We start from the raw sequence: 13,463 nt of genomic DNA, 5'->3' as shown, positions 1-13,463 counted from the left end.
AGAAATCAGCGGGGTGCTGGCAATTTATGCCCAGTGTTTCCTTTAAAAGTACAAAGCTCTCAGCTTACTAGGGAGGAAAGGAACCCTATGCTGATATTGCAGAGACGTACAGTTAGAAAAGGCCTCTGCATGAAGTTGTGAAGAAGGGAAAGGAGTTTTTCATTGTGCTTGGTTTTGCTGTTGTACATCAAATGGTGAGAGGGAATGGCCATGGTGTGTGATACAGGCTTAGTTACGATGGAAAAGCATTACATTATACAACTTGGTATAGTTTTAGGCAACTGGTTTTGATTTTTTAAGCATCCATTTTGGGGGGGAGGGTTTGGGACATATCCCCCAAGGATTTGAGGTTACGTGTGTATAACAAATTGGAAAAACTTGATGATGTAAGCTCTCAGAATTTGGTATTTTCTAAATTGTTAGCATTGGTAATTGGTGCTATTGCTTTAATGTATCAGATGCCCCTTTCCCAAAATTTTGTTAATGCACATAAGGTATTAGTTTTTATCACTGTGACAAAGTATGGGGCAGATAGCCTAGGAAGAAAGGCTTATTTCTTCCACTCAGCTTAGCAACCCATCAGGGTAGGGAGCTGCTGACAGGAGCTTGAGGCCCCATTGACTCCCTGGCCAGGAAGCAGAGGGATGAGTGCTTACCTGTGTTTTGTATTTAGTCTAGGAATTGAACTTGTGAAGTGGTGCCTCTCAGTTCGTGTGGGTTCTCCACCCTCGGTCAACCCTCACTGGTGTGAACACAGGCTTCTCTGGTTACTTAGAGCCTGTCAAGTTAACAGTCTTGTCCATCACAGGTGTGTAACGTGATGTTGTGGATATATAGAGAGAGTAAATGGCTGCACGATTGAAGCAAATTAGCTTGTCCCCTACCCCTTTTTTCTTGCCGCCTTCACCCCTCCCTCAGTTAAAGTTGTGTCAGTCAGGAACCCAGGCACAAGGCGGTTGGGTTCCTTGTGCATCACTAGCTCTCTAGACTTGTTCATCCCACATGTCTGCTACTTTGTGTGCTTTGGCCTCCTTCTCAGCATCATCCCTCCTTTTTCCTTTTCAAGTTTTCTCTAAAACTTGTATTTTAGGACCCAGTCTTATGGGTGGCCTAGAACTCGGAGCTGTGCCTGCCTCTGCTGTGTGAGTGCCGTCACCAGGCCAGACTTAAAAAAGCTCCCTTAGCCATGCAGAAATGGTCTGTGAGGGACCCTGGTGGCCAGGCACCCTTTTTACTTTATTCATGAGCTCTTCTCCTTGTTGGCTTTGTGTCTTTGGAGGGACTGTCCTGGGAGGGCTTATTTGCTCTCCTGTGATGGAGGATTTGGTGTTCTTAGAATAATAAAAACTTGCTTTTGGAAGAAAACTAAATGGAAAAGGACTATTACTTGCAGACACCTGTTTACTTACTGGGTTTACTATAACTGGAATGTGACTCAGATCACTCAAAATTTTAAACTTAGGAAAGTTTCTAAGTATTAGTACATTGTATGCTTTTTAAAAAATGTCTTAATAATGTAAGCATATCATTAATAATCTTGATTTACTTATTTGTGTGTTTTTGTTTGCCTTTTTTGGGGTGTGTGTACTGGAATCAAATCCCAGCCTTCATGCATACTAGGCAAGCATTCTGCCACTGAGATATAGCTTTAGTACTTGCCTAAGTACTTTTAAAACAAATATTCTTTTTTTTTAAAAGATTTTATTTATTATATATACAACAATCTGCTTCCATGTATATCTGCACACCAGAAGAGGGCACCAGATCTCATTCAAGGTGGTTGTGAGCCACCATGTGGTTGCTGGGAATTGAACTCAGGACCTCTGGAAGAGCAGTCAGTGCTTTTAACCTCTGAGCCATCTCTCCAGCCCCTAAAACAAATATTCTATAGCCTACATTTCATTTCTTGTTAGTTGAGATGGTATTTCTAGCAACAAAAGGGAATATTTTCTTTGCTTATCATTATATTCTTATTTGAAACCCAACAACAAATCTTTAATAGTGTCTAATACTCAGTCTGGAAATTTCCCAGTTGTACTTCTGCTTTTAGTTGTTTCTTTCAATATGCGCACTGAATTAGGTTGCTGTCTCCTATCTAGATGTTTTAATGTATTTTCTGTTAAGTTGTGAATTGGATTAAAGGGGCTTGATTAGTCTTGGATTTCATTATTTGTAGATCGTATCTCAGTCACATCTGTTGTTCTGCTGTAGTGATAAATGGGTGACAGTCTTATCCTTTCATTGAGAAGGTATATCTATATGACACATTCATTGTAACAGAAAAAGCTTGAAGAATGGAATGCTCTCAGTGTTTACATAGTTTTACTTTGTTTTCTGAGATTGCTACAGTGATTATGTAGTGGTTATAATGAGGATAATATAATTTATTCAACTTGGCACCTTTGGGAGATTAATTAGAGGTTTTCATTTGTTCCATATAGATTTCCCTTTCTCTCATTAATAGCTTAATTATTTCTTCAGTTTAACAGGAAATGTGTATAAAGATTGTGGCATAACATTTGTGAAAGCTGAACTCGGAAAGTTGAACTTGTCAGACACTGATAACAAGAAAACCTAAAACAAAGAAATATAAAGGAGTGATTGTACACTTAATGAGCTATCACCAAAGATTGCCAGAGCCACAGCCTTACACAAGGGTCACCGTAACCTTCCTCAGAAAGTCCTTCTTTCTGTAAGGGTGTTTATTCAATGTCTAGCCGCTTCCAAACAATGTAATCACCTATGTTTTTAAAGCTTCCCCTTACTCTGGCTACTTGAATATACACCACTGTTTGTTTAGGAGTGTTCATTGCAATGCTACTTCCAAAAAACTTGTTGATCTTGGGAGAATCTCTTTGGTTTAAGTTGACACAATAGTGCTAATTTACAATTTAAATTGCACTTAAAGTCTAATCTGAATTGACAGGATGATTCAGTGGGTAGAGACACTTGTCCCCATGCCCAACAATCTTGCATTGGTCCCATGAGGAAGGAAAGAAAGAACATAGAAGCTCACATTGTCCTCTGACCCTCACATTTTCACTATGACACCAATACACATGTATTCACCACACACACAAATTAAAAGCTAAATTTTTAAAAATAAAGTCTAATCTAACAACTTTGCAAATTGTTAAATCAAACTGCACACAAATGTGATATGTTGCCATCAGTTGCTGACTTCTTGAAAATTTCGTAAGATGTGTTTCATGATACTTATTTCTCTGAGAATTGCTCCAGCCCATAGGATTAAACAAGTAGGTTTAAGGTCCCTGTTCCTCAGATAGTGTGGTTCAGTGGACCACTGTTTTAGGATTAAAAAAAAAAAATTACTAGTTGGACAGTGGTGGCACATGCCTTAAATTCCAGCGCTCTCTTGAGTCAGAGGCAGGCTGACCTCAGTGAGTTCAGGGCTAGCCTGGTTTACAGAGCAAGTTTCTGGACAGCCAGGGCTACACAGAGAAAGAAAAAAAACAAAACAAACAACAAAAAAGTACTAGCAAGAACATACTTACAGGTGAAAAAAAGTTGACACTATATTCACAGATTTGACATCTCAAGATTCAAACAACTGCTCAGAAGGTATTTTTAAAAAATTAAGTCTGTATTGAACATGGATAGACTTGTTGTTATAGCAAGCATGTAGTAACACCTGACATAGTATTAACCTTGTATTTGGTATTGGCATGTAGATAAACTTTAAAGAATAGTGGTGGGTTGTATATAGATTATGTGTAAAAAATGTATCTGGCATTTTATATAATAGATCTGACCTGCACACCCGCAGATTTTAGTGTCTGTGGTTCTGGAACCAGTTCCCTTTGTGAGTTGTGGGAGGCCTAAACAAGCAGTTTCATTGGCAAAGGGAAGATACACAGTTGGCCACTGGAAGGGCTAGCTTTTATATATACTGAGGACTGATAAGTTAAAATGTTTATGCCTCGACTTTAGACACTTTAAGGTCTTACCCACTTAGTGACAGATTTTGGTCAGTGCACACAGAACAGAAAGCAATTGAGAAGAGACAGGTAGGCAAGAAGATTTTTATGGTGCTTGCTTTTTCTTGGATGTAATCTTTGTGTGATGTTAGCTCTTCTTCATTTCCCATGCCACGAAATTGTTTCCATCTTGAATAGTGTGCTCTTTAGCTGGGAGTTGGTGGCGCTCGCCTTTAATCCCAGCACTCGGGAGGCAGAGGCAGGCGGATCTCTGTGAGTTGTAGGCCAGCCTGGTCTCCAGATCAAGTGCCAGGATAGGCTCCAAAGCTACACAGAGAAACCCTGTCTGGGGTCGGGGGGAGTGAGCTCTTTAAAGTAGATGTTTGTTCTCTGTTGTTTTCCTTAACTATGTTTGGATCTTACAATGTTTGGAAAACTGGTTTAGACCAGTGTCTTCCCCCTACCTTCCCCCCACTCTGTGTGTGCATGTGCACGCTCAAACGCTATTGAGGCTATTCTTGGCGACATATGAAATCCTCTAAAAAAAAAAAAATTAACAAAACAAAAATGGAAAGTAATCCCAAATGTTTATAAGTTAAATAAAATGTTTTAGAATGGAATTACCGTCTGCCATCTGAAGACACCTTTAAGATAATAAGCTGATTATAATGTCACTTTTAGAGATGAGGAACCTAAGAGATCAGAGGCTAATTGTTTTGGGGGAATCAGTCACATAGTTAATTAATAACTTTAGATTTTAAACCATTTAGTATTCTACCTTATATTGTTTTTCAAAAGCTGTAATACATCAATAACAGAAACCAGTCTCTCTTCTCCCCAAGAGCTTTTGAGAACAATGAAAAGAATAATTGTTTCAACTTTTAATTAAAAGTGTTTTCTTTTGTGAAAGAGACAAACAGGTTTTGGACTTATTTGCCTATAACAACAATGCAGTATTGGAAAGTTGTTTAGAGAAAATAAAAGACATGGTTCCTACCCATTGGTAACTTTGAACAATGAATTTAGCCTATTGTGTGGGCAGACCTGTTAATCCTTCGTCACTGACGACCTCTGTGTTAAGTCCATCTGATGAGTTTTTCATAAGGTGTTCGGAACCCGTTTACTTATATAATGCATGGATAAATTAGTGCAGCAATCAGTTTAAATAAAACTTTAAAATTTTAGAGGCTTTTGGGGGAAGAATAGAGGAAAGAGAGCAAGATGAGAGAAACGAGATCAGAGGGAGCCACTGTAGGCCCGAGAAGGGATCAGGAACCAGGGAGATCTCCAGAGACCTACAAGGATGACACGATCTGACAATCCAGGCAATGGTGGAGAGGATAACCTAAAAACCCTCCCCCTAAAATGAGATTGATGACTTCTCTTTATGCCATCCTAGAGCCCTCACCCAGTGGCTGATGGAAACAGAGACAGACATCCACAGATATACAATGAGCCGAAATCGGGAATTTAGTTGAAGAGAGGGAGGAATGAAGAACGAAGGGGTCTGTACTAGGATGGAGAAACCCACAGGAACTGTTGGCCTGAACAAGGGAGAGCACATCGACCCCAGATGCTGTCCAGGAGGCCTGTACAAGACTGATCCAGACCCCAGAACATAGATGTCAATAAGGAGGCCTCTGCACTCCAGGGAGCCTCTGGTAGTGGATTAGTATTTTTCCCTGGTGCAAAAAGGGACTTTGAGAGCCCATCCCATATGAAGGGTTACACTCTGGCCCTGGACACATGGGGAAGGGCCCAGGATCAGCATAGGAAGACTTGGTGGACTTTGCTGAGCTCCCGTTGAGGGCCCTACCCTGCCTGGGGAGTAGTGGGTGGATGGGGTTGGGGGGATGGGCTGGGGGTGGGGGAGAAAGTTTGGGGGTGAGGGGAGGGAGAGGGAGAAGGGACTTGAAATAAGCTTGTTCCCTATCTAGAACTAATAAAATAAAATAAAATTAAAAAAAAAATTTTTAGAGGCTTCAGTCTCTAAATTAGTTTAGCACTAATTTCAGGATTCATATTTCAGTGAAATTTTATACAGGGCCATTTTTTAGTGTTTTAACTAACCCTTTCTGAAGAAGTAGAAGACCCCTTTGGGGCTGGAGAGGTGGATCTGAGCACTGGCTGCTCTTCAGGGGGTCCTGAGTTCAATTCCCAGCACACAGTGGCTGCTCACAGCCACAGTTTGAGAGGTGCAGATGCACATGCAGACAAGATGCCCATATACATAAATAAGTCTTAGGAAAACTCATTTTGTTCTTTTAGAAACTGGGACATTTTATTTGTATAACAGTATTTGTACAGTAATACTTTACAGTAATTGATGTCAGGCGTTGTTGAAACTGCTGGAGATACAGCAGTGAATGAAACAGAAATAGTCTTCATGACATTTCAGCATAGTATGGAACAGGTAAATAAATTAAGGTGACTTCTTTAAGAAATCTGTAGGGACTGGAAAGATGGCTCAGCAGTTAAAAGCACTTGCTGCTCTTCCAAAGGACCTGGATTCTATTTCCAGCAGTCCGTGGCAGTTTATAACAGTGGAATGCATTTTCAGGGGATCTCATGTTCTCTTCTTGCTTTCCCTGGAGCCAGGCAAACACAGATGTACAGGCAGTCAAAATACACATAAATTTATATATTTATTTTGGGAAATGTTTAACATTGACCTGTGGGGCCAAAGGAAATAAATGTATTATATAGTGCTAATTTGACTGCTCTAAATGCCCCAGAAATCTACATGATATGCTTATGGAAGCAAGTATAGTTGAGGCTCTGGAATAAGACCTGACTCAACTTCCACTCTTCTGGAGATAGATAGGGTCTCTTACATAGCCCTGGTTGTCCTGGAACTCACTGTGTGGACAGGCTGGCCCTGCACGCAGATTTTCCTTCCTCCTGAGAACTGAGATGAAAGGTGTGACTCGACACACCTGGCTTAGGAAACTGTTACTTACACCTTATTGGATAAAACCTGTGAAAAAATACTGGGGAAGTCCTCACTTTTTTTTTTTTTAAGATTTATTTATTTATTACATATACAGTGTTCTGTGTATGGGCCAGAGGAGGGCACCAGATTGAATTGTAAATGGTTGTGAGCCACCATGTGGTTGCTGGGAATTGAACTCAGGACCTCTGGAAGAGCAGCCAGTGCTCTTAACCTCTGAGCCATCTCTCCAGCCTGGAAGTCCTCACTTTTATTTATTTATAGAGACTATCCAGCCCTCCTTAGAATTTTTACCTTTTGTATTCTGATAAAAGTACAGTAAAGGTATAGTATAGTCAAAGTAAAAATGCAAAGTTAGAATGATGTATGAAGAGCAAGAGTTACTCAGCTATGTTTCTGGTGAATGGTAATTCATCAGATATGTATTGAGTAGCACAAAGATTCAGCTTGTTACTCAGAATGTACTGTGTATGTTTATCTTACTGATTGTTAAATAAAATACTGTTTGGCCAATGAGACAGCAAGTTAGACGGGACTAGGAGTGAAAGAGGATTCTGGGAAATGTAGTAGAGACGTGATGATCCAGGCAGGAAGTGACATAGCAAGGAGACTCATATTTAAAGAAGGAGAAACAGAAAGCATGTCTCTTTTTCCCCTCCGCTCTTGCTTCAGCGGCACAATGTGATCCACCGGCAAGGAGGGATGCCAATAAGGCATCCGATGAGATAAATCTTATAAAATATATAGATTTATGATAATTGAGACTGAGCTAACAGATGAGAATCCTAGTCATTGGCCAAGCAGCATTTGAACCTAATACAAGTTTCTGTGTATTCATTTGGGCTCTAACTTGGGCGGGCGGCTGGCGTAAAGCTCACACGTGGCGGTGGGGCTCTGGCGGCTTTTGGCGGAAAGATTTATCATAACAGTTACTTTCTTCTTCAGTTTAGTCAGCAATGAATTGAGTGTTCATTTAGGGTTAGGGTGTATAATGTAGAATGGTGGGAAAGTATGTATGGATTATATTTCACATCAATTGTAGAATCAGCCACGATTTTTTTTTTAAAGATGTATTCTTTGGTATTGAACTTTGCTCTTATGTAGAAGCTACTAACAGTCTGTACCATAATGAAGAACTGAAAGTCTTTGTCAACGACTGTGAAAAGACTGGAACTTTAGCTTGCTACAATTTCATGGGTGTTAGGAGACGTGGAGACAGCTGAATTTCAGGAGTAAAAGGACTGTTACTCCTATTACTGCAGGAGCTTCCTTCTGTAATTGTGTCTTTTCCTTAGTTACCCCAGATTCAGATTGGAGTTATCCTTAGAGTGGCTTTGCACAGAGCTCAGAAACTGAGCTTAGAAAACCTTAATCTTTCATGGTGTGCTGCATGGAAATTTACCTGACCTTAGTTGCAGAGTATCTGGGGCAGTGAGCATACCTGATCTGATCCTCAGGAAGGAGGAGGTGTCATCTCATAGGACTATGTCTTGAAAGGAGAGGAACACATGCAGAAATAAATGCTAGACACTCAGAGCATTGTGTGCTCAAAGAGTTGCATAGAAAATGTCAGGACTAAACATGAAACGGCACGGTGTTGGTGGAATCCAATCTGTGTATGTATGTGAGTGTTCACGGTGTATTTCAGATCCCTTATATAGATTGTCATAGTAAAGGAGGAAGCACAGTTAGCTGAGCTTAGCTTGACAAGTGAAGAAAAATTTATTATCAGTAATTAACATCACTGGGGATGGATGAAGTTTTTAAAACTTACAATGGTTCTATTTTTAGTTGTACTTTTAGAACCATAGTCAGAATTCCTTAAATTTTTGTTTAGATTTTATTTTCTATGTATGACCCTTTCTAATGTATGTACGTTCACTCCATGTGTGCCTGGTGTTGACAGGAGTCAGAAGAGGGCAGTCAGTCACTGGGCCCTCCACCGAGTGGGTGCTAGGAACTGAACCCTGGGTCCTCTGCTGCCCGAGATGGTTTCTTTCCAGCTCTGGCAGTCCTGGAACTCACTCTGTAGACCAGGCTGGCCTCAGACTCACAGAGATCCACCTGCTTTTGCCTCCCATGTGCTAGAATGCCTGGCTCACGAAAAGTAAACTGTAGAGCCATCTCTCCAGCCCTGTTAGGACTTCTTAAACTACTTAAAAGTCTCAGTTCCAAATCTTTCCCAACTTTTCCAACTTTCCTGGACTTAGATGCATTTTGGCTCAATGCCAATGACGGTGGAGTCAGGCCAGTGAATCACTGGTGAATGTTCATAAACTAATAACATGAGTTGCATTGGTTACTTAGGCATGGCGTAAGTTTTGTAATGGTGACCTTTTTAGTGCTGAAAAAAATTCCTGTTTTAACAAAGTCATCCTCAAAAAGAGATCCCCCCATATTTGTATTATATTTTGAAATAACAATAGACTATCAAGTTTAAGACATAGAGAACAATGTGACCAGGTAACACATTGTTGTTGGAGATTGGGGCAGAGTAAAACCTCCCATAGAATATCCAGAAAGCAAAATAGCCCGGGATAGTTGGGCCCTAACGAGCCTCTAAAAGGATGTATCTCCTCGCTCAAGATTCTATCACATCTCAGTTTGTCACTCTGGGGTGTAGGCCTGGGATGGGGGGGAGGGGCTTCAAAACCCATAGTTCTATAGCAGGATGAACATTTGAAAGTTCAGTAGAATAGGAGTGTAATTATTCTGTGGGACTGACTGCCTGACATTGGAGAATGTTTACCATTCTATATCCCTACTCCCCCTGTTGGGCCTTTCAGCTATAATGTCAAGGCCAAAGGTTGTGTTTGTACCTTATAGCACCTTCAGTTTATATAACCTCTTTCTGAGACATGTAAAGGGATTTGTGTGTCTGTGTCTCTGTGTGTGTCTCTGTGTGTGTGTGTGTGTGTGTGTGTCTGTGTGTGTGTCTGTGTGTGTGTGTGTGTGTGTCTGTCTGTCTGTCTGTCTGGTAGTGGGGTCATAACAGCTCCTATAATAGTCTTAGCTTTTATGAATTTAGTGTTGAGTGTTGGTGGATAGATGTCCATGCATGCTTTCAGGGTAGGTTATAACTTTCATCAGATTTTCAAAGAATTCTGTGGCTTAAAAATGTGGGCCAGATGTTACTTTGAACCAAGCAGCAGTCTTTGTTAGCCATAAAGCTTGGCCATTTTGCTCATGGTTATCAGTAGTCTTTACCCGTCCCTTCTAAGAAGCAGCGGTGAACTTAACCTGAGGCTTGCCAGTGGAACAAAGCCCCCAGTTTACTCTCTTTAGGTGTCTTCTTATGGGATTTATGGCATTGTTTTCCTAAGGTGAAAATGTCTAATTAAGCATTTTGTTTGGGGAGATTCTTTGTCCTTTTAATGTATTATTTGATCTCTGCTTTTTTTTGGGGGGGGGGGTTCGAGACAGGGTTTCTCTGTGGAGCTTTGGAGTCTATCCTGGCACTTGCTCTGAGGACCAGGCTGGCCTCGAACTCACAAGAGATCCACCTGCCTCTGCCTCCTGAGTGCTGGGATTAAAGGCACATAAAGTTTTTAGGAGTTTGTTGATTGAAAGTATGTATCTATTATTAACATCCTATGCAGGCTGATCAAGCCAAAGAGCCCACCTGCCACACTCAAGCTCACAGTTACTGCCATGACTTGCGCCATGACTTGTGGGTATTGAGACTAGCAAGGAGGGAACGCCTTGCTTCATCCCTTTCAGATGTTTATTTCTAGTGAGTTGTATTGTAGAGATGTTAAATCATCTGCTTTTTAAAGAAATAAACAATTGGGGAGCAACAAAGGGTATAAGATAGTCTACTGAATGCACTAGTAACTTAGAATGAAACAAGCACTTGAGAATAAAACTTGACTTCTCAAAGCTTGGACCTACCTCTTTTTCAGTCATCTCACTTTGTGACGGAGTTCCTTTTTCATGTTAAGCATTAGGCAGACCTGTTTGTTTGTGTCAACTGTAGTCTATAGTGACTCATTTTGCTTTTCTTGGGAGCCTTTGTCGTAGACAATTTCCCAACATTCAATCAAACTTTATTGGACATGGCTGGAGAATTTTCTCAATCTGGATTTCAAAGTATGACATTCCAAAGTTTTAAAAACAGCATGATGTTTAATATTTAAATAAACAGGGTCAGTGGTGACCCAGGGTTAAGAGGGCTTGCTGCCACTCTGAAGGCTAATGTTCAATCCATGTAAACATACTCGAAACACCAGTAAGTAACTGAAACAAGGATCACATAAAAATAGGCTTTTATCATAGTTGTCTTTGACAAAGAAAAAACAAAAGCATAACATTGATTTTTAAAAGACCTTTTAAATTTTTGGAGTAATTAGTGATACAGGCTTATCGTTTTCTATTTGACATGTTCTTAGGTGTTTTTTTAATCTTCTCTCTTAAGAAATTCTTGCTGTGTAAACTAGATTGTATAAAGTCTTGGTTTTTCAAACAAAAGCAAATAGGTCTATCTTCACATCTCATAGCCTGCTTTAAAACAATGAGGATGTACTGGTTAAGTAGAGCTGGATCCGATGTTTGAGTTCTGTCCTTGTCTTTTTGTTGAGTACAGAACCACAGCTGTAAGACAACAGCTTTGTATCTAGATAGCGGGTCTGACACATTGTTGTATTTATAAGTACTCAACAGGTATTGGGAAAAGCTTAAGTACTGTCAGCTTTTAGTGCGTTTGGGCATAGAAACTTTACAGTTGGCCTTGGGAATGTGAAGACCCCTGGGGAATTCTGTCACTTGTGTGGCAAGAACACTGTAAGAATAGAATGCGGTTAACATGGTGGCTCTGGATGGAGATGCTTTTTGCCAAGCCTGAGGGCCCAAGTTCGGTTTCTGGTACCCACCTAATGGGAGGAGAGCACCCATCCCCAAATGCCTTCTGATCGCCATAAAGCTCTGTGGCATGTACAACACATAAACTTAATCAGAATTAAAAAACTAAAATCATATGGTTGAATTTATCAAAAGATGGATAGAGACAATTCTTATTAATTTAATCTTGAATTCTGCTTTTGATGTGACTCCAGTTTTAATTGTCTGTCTGTCTCTTTTAACCTTACAGGCCCCTTCACAGATGTAGTCACTACAAATCTTAAATTGCGAAATCCATCGGATAGAAAAGTGTGTTTTAAGGTGAAGACCACAGCACCTCGCCGGTACTGTGTGAGGCCCAACAGTGGAATTATTGACCCAGGGTCAACTGTGACTGTTTCAGGTAGCTGCTAGACTTTTGCAGTTTTGAATATTGACATTTCATGACTTTTATTTAATAGTGTTTTCATCTGTTTATATTTGGCTTCAGTTTTTGTTTAAAGGCTTTCATTGGGTATCTTGCCATTACAAACATTTATTGAAGCTTTATCCCTCTTGTTTTGTATGTAGGTGTGTGATTAATTATTGTCAATTTGGAACATCATATCTTCTATAGCTCACCACCATATTCTGTGTTCTTACTAGTTTATCTTTGAAAAAACAGTAACTCTTTTTCTTTTTAAAAAAGCAATAGTTCTCAACTCCTGCTTTTGTTAATTACAAAGGGAGCAGGAAAACACATGGAGAGAGAATCTATTTGTCATGTCAGATCATGGGGATCAGTTTGGGGAGCATGGCAGAGAAATGAATGTATTAAAATCCCAGTGATTCCTGATAATACTCTGAAAATTTTAAGGTCTCAAATTATATAAGGCCCATTGGGAATATTTAGAAATAGAATCCAACTGCTGCAAAGACGCCATATGCAGTCTTAGTAATAACTAATTTATTGTTTATTATCTGTCTTGGATTTGTATCACATAGGTTTAACATGCAGATTGAACTCAGAGCCTCGAAACTTCTGTAGGCTAGTCAGATATAAAGACATAAAACATGAATGATATGGGGGAATAAAGTCTAAACATTAAATTATGATTTCCTTTGTTTTCTTCAAATTAAATCTAAACAAATGAATACACTCTGAATAATTGTTTAAAATCCAGTTTAGAAAAATGAGTTACAGCCGGGTGTTGGTGGTGCACGCCTTTAATCCCAGCACTCGGGAGGCAGAGGCAGGCGGATCTCTGTGAGTTCGAGGCCAGCCTTGTCTCCAGAGCGAGTGCCAGGATAGGCTCCAAAGCTACACAGAGAAACCCTGTCTCGAAAAACCAAAAAAAAAAAAAAAAAAAAAAAAAAAAAAAGAAAGAAAGAAAAGAAAAAAGAAAAATGAGTTACACTAGAACAGTGCCTCAGTGTCTATATTAAAATATCACAAAAGTGAACTTAATAATTGAAAGTTACAAAGTTGGTTGTGTATCTTGAGTACAAATGGTATATTTGAGTGTTTGAACCTATCTTTATTTTCCTTAAATTTATGTGTTACTGGGTAGTAGGAGATAAAATGTCAAAGATAATGTGTCTTTTCTTTTTCTTTAGTAATGCTACAGCCATTTGATTATGATCCAAATGAAAAGAGTAAACATAAGTTCATGGTACAGACAATTTTTGCTCCACCAAATATTTCAGATATGGAAGCTGTGGTAAGTAAGTGTAGAAGTACATAAATTATTTGGATATGG

The 13,463-nt window shown here is 39.7% G+C and overlaps 1 protein-coding gene across 2 annotated transcripts in view; it reads left to right on the top strand.

Annotated features, from left to right (window-relative positions):
- Vapa (VAMP associated protein A) overlaps window positions 1-13,463 on the top strand; it is a 33,755-nt gene that overhangs the window by 6,843 nt on the left and 13,449 nt on the right. For both annotated transcript variants that reach the window (XM_027397760.2, XM_027397759.2), the window contains exons 2-3: window positions 11,975-12,127; window positions 13,321-13,424. In XM_027397760.2, coding sequence (XP_027253561.1) covers window positions 11,975-12,127; window positions 13,321-13,424 — 257 coding nt within the window. The remainder of the gene's footprint in view (window positions 1-11,974; window positions 12,128-13,320; window positions 13,425-13,463) is intronic.

This window comes from Cricetulus griseus, chromosome 2 (genome assembly GCF_003668045.3).
Source record: "Cricetulus griseus strain 17A/GY chromosome 2, alternate assembly CriGri-PICRH-1.0, whole genome shotgun sequence".
NCBI lineage: Eukaryota > Metazoa > Chordata > Mammalia > Rodentia > Cricetidae > Cricetulus > Cricetulus griseus.
Note: the sequence above shows the minus strand (reverse complement) of the source record. Positions and strands in the feature narration are given on the sequence as shown.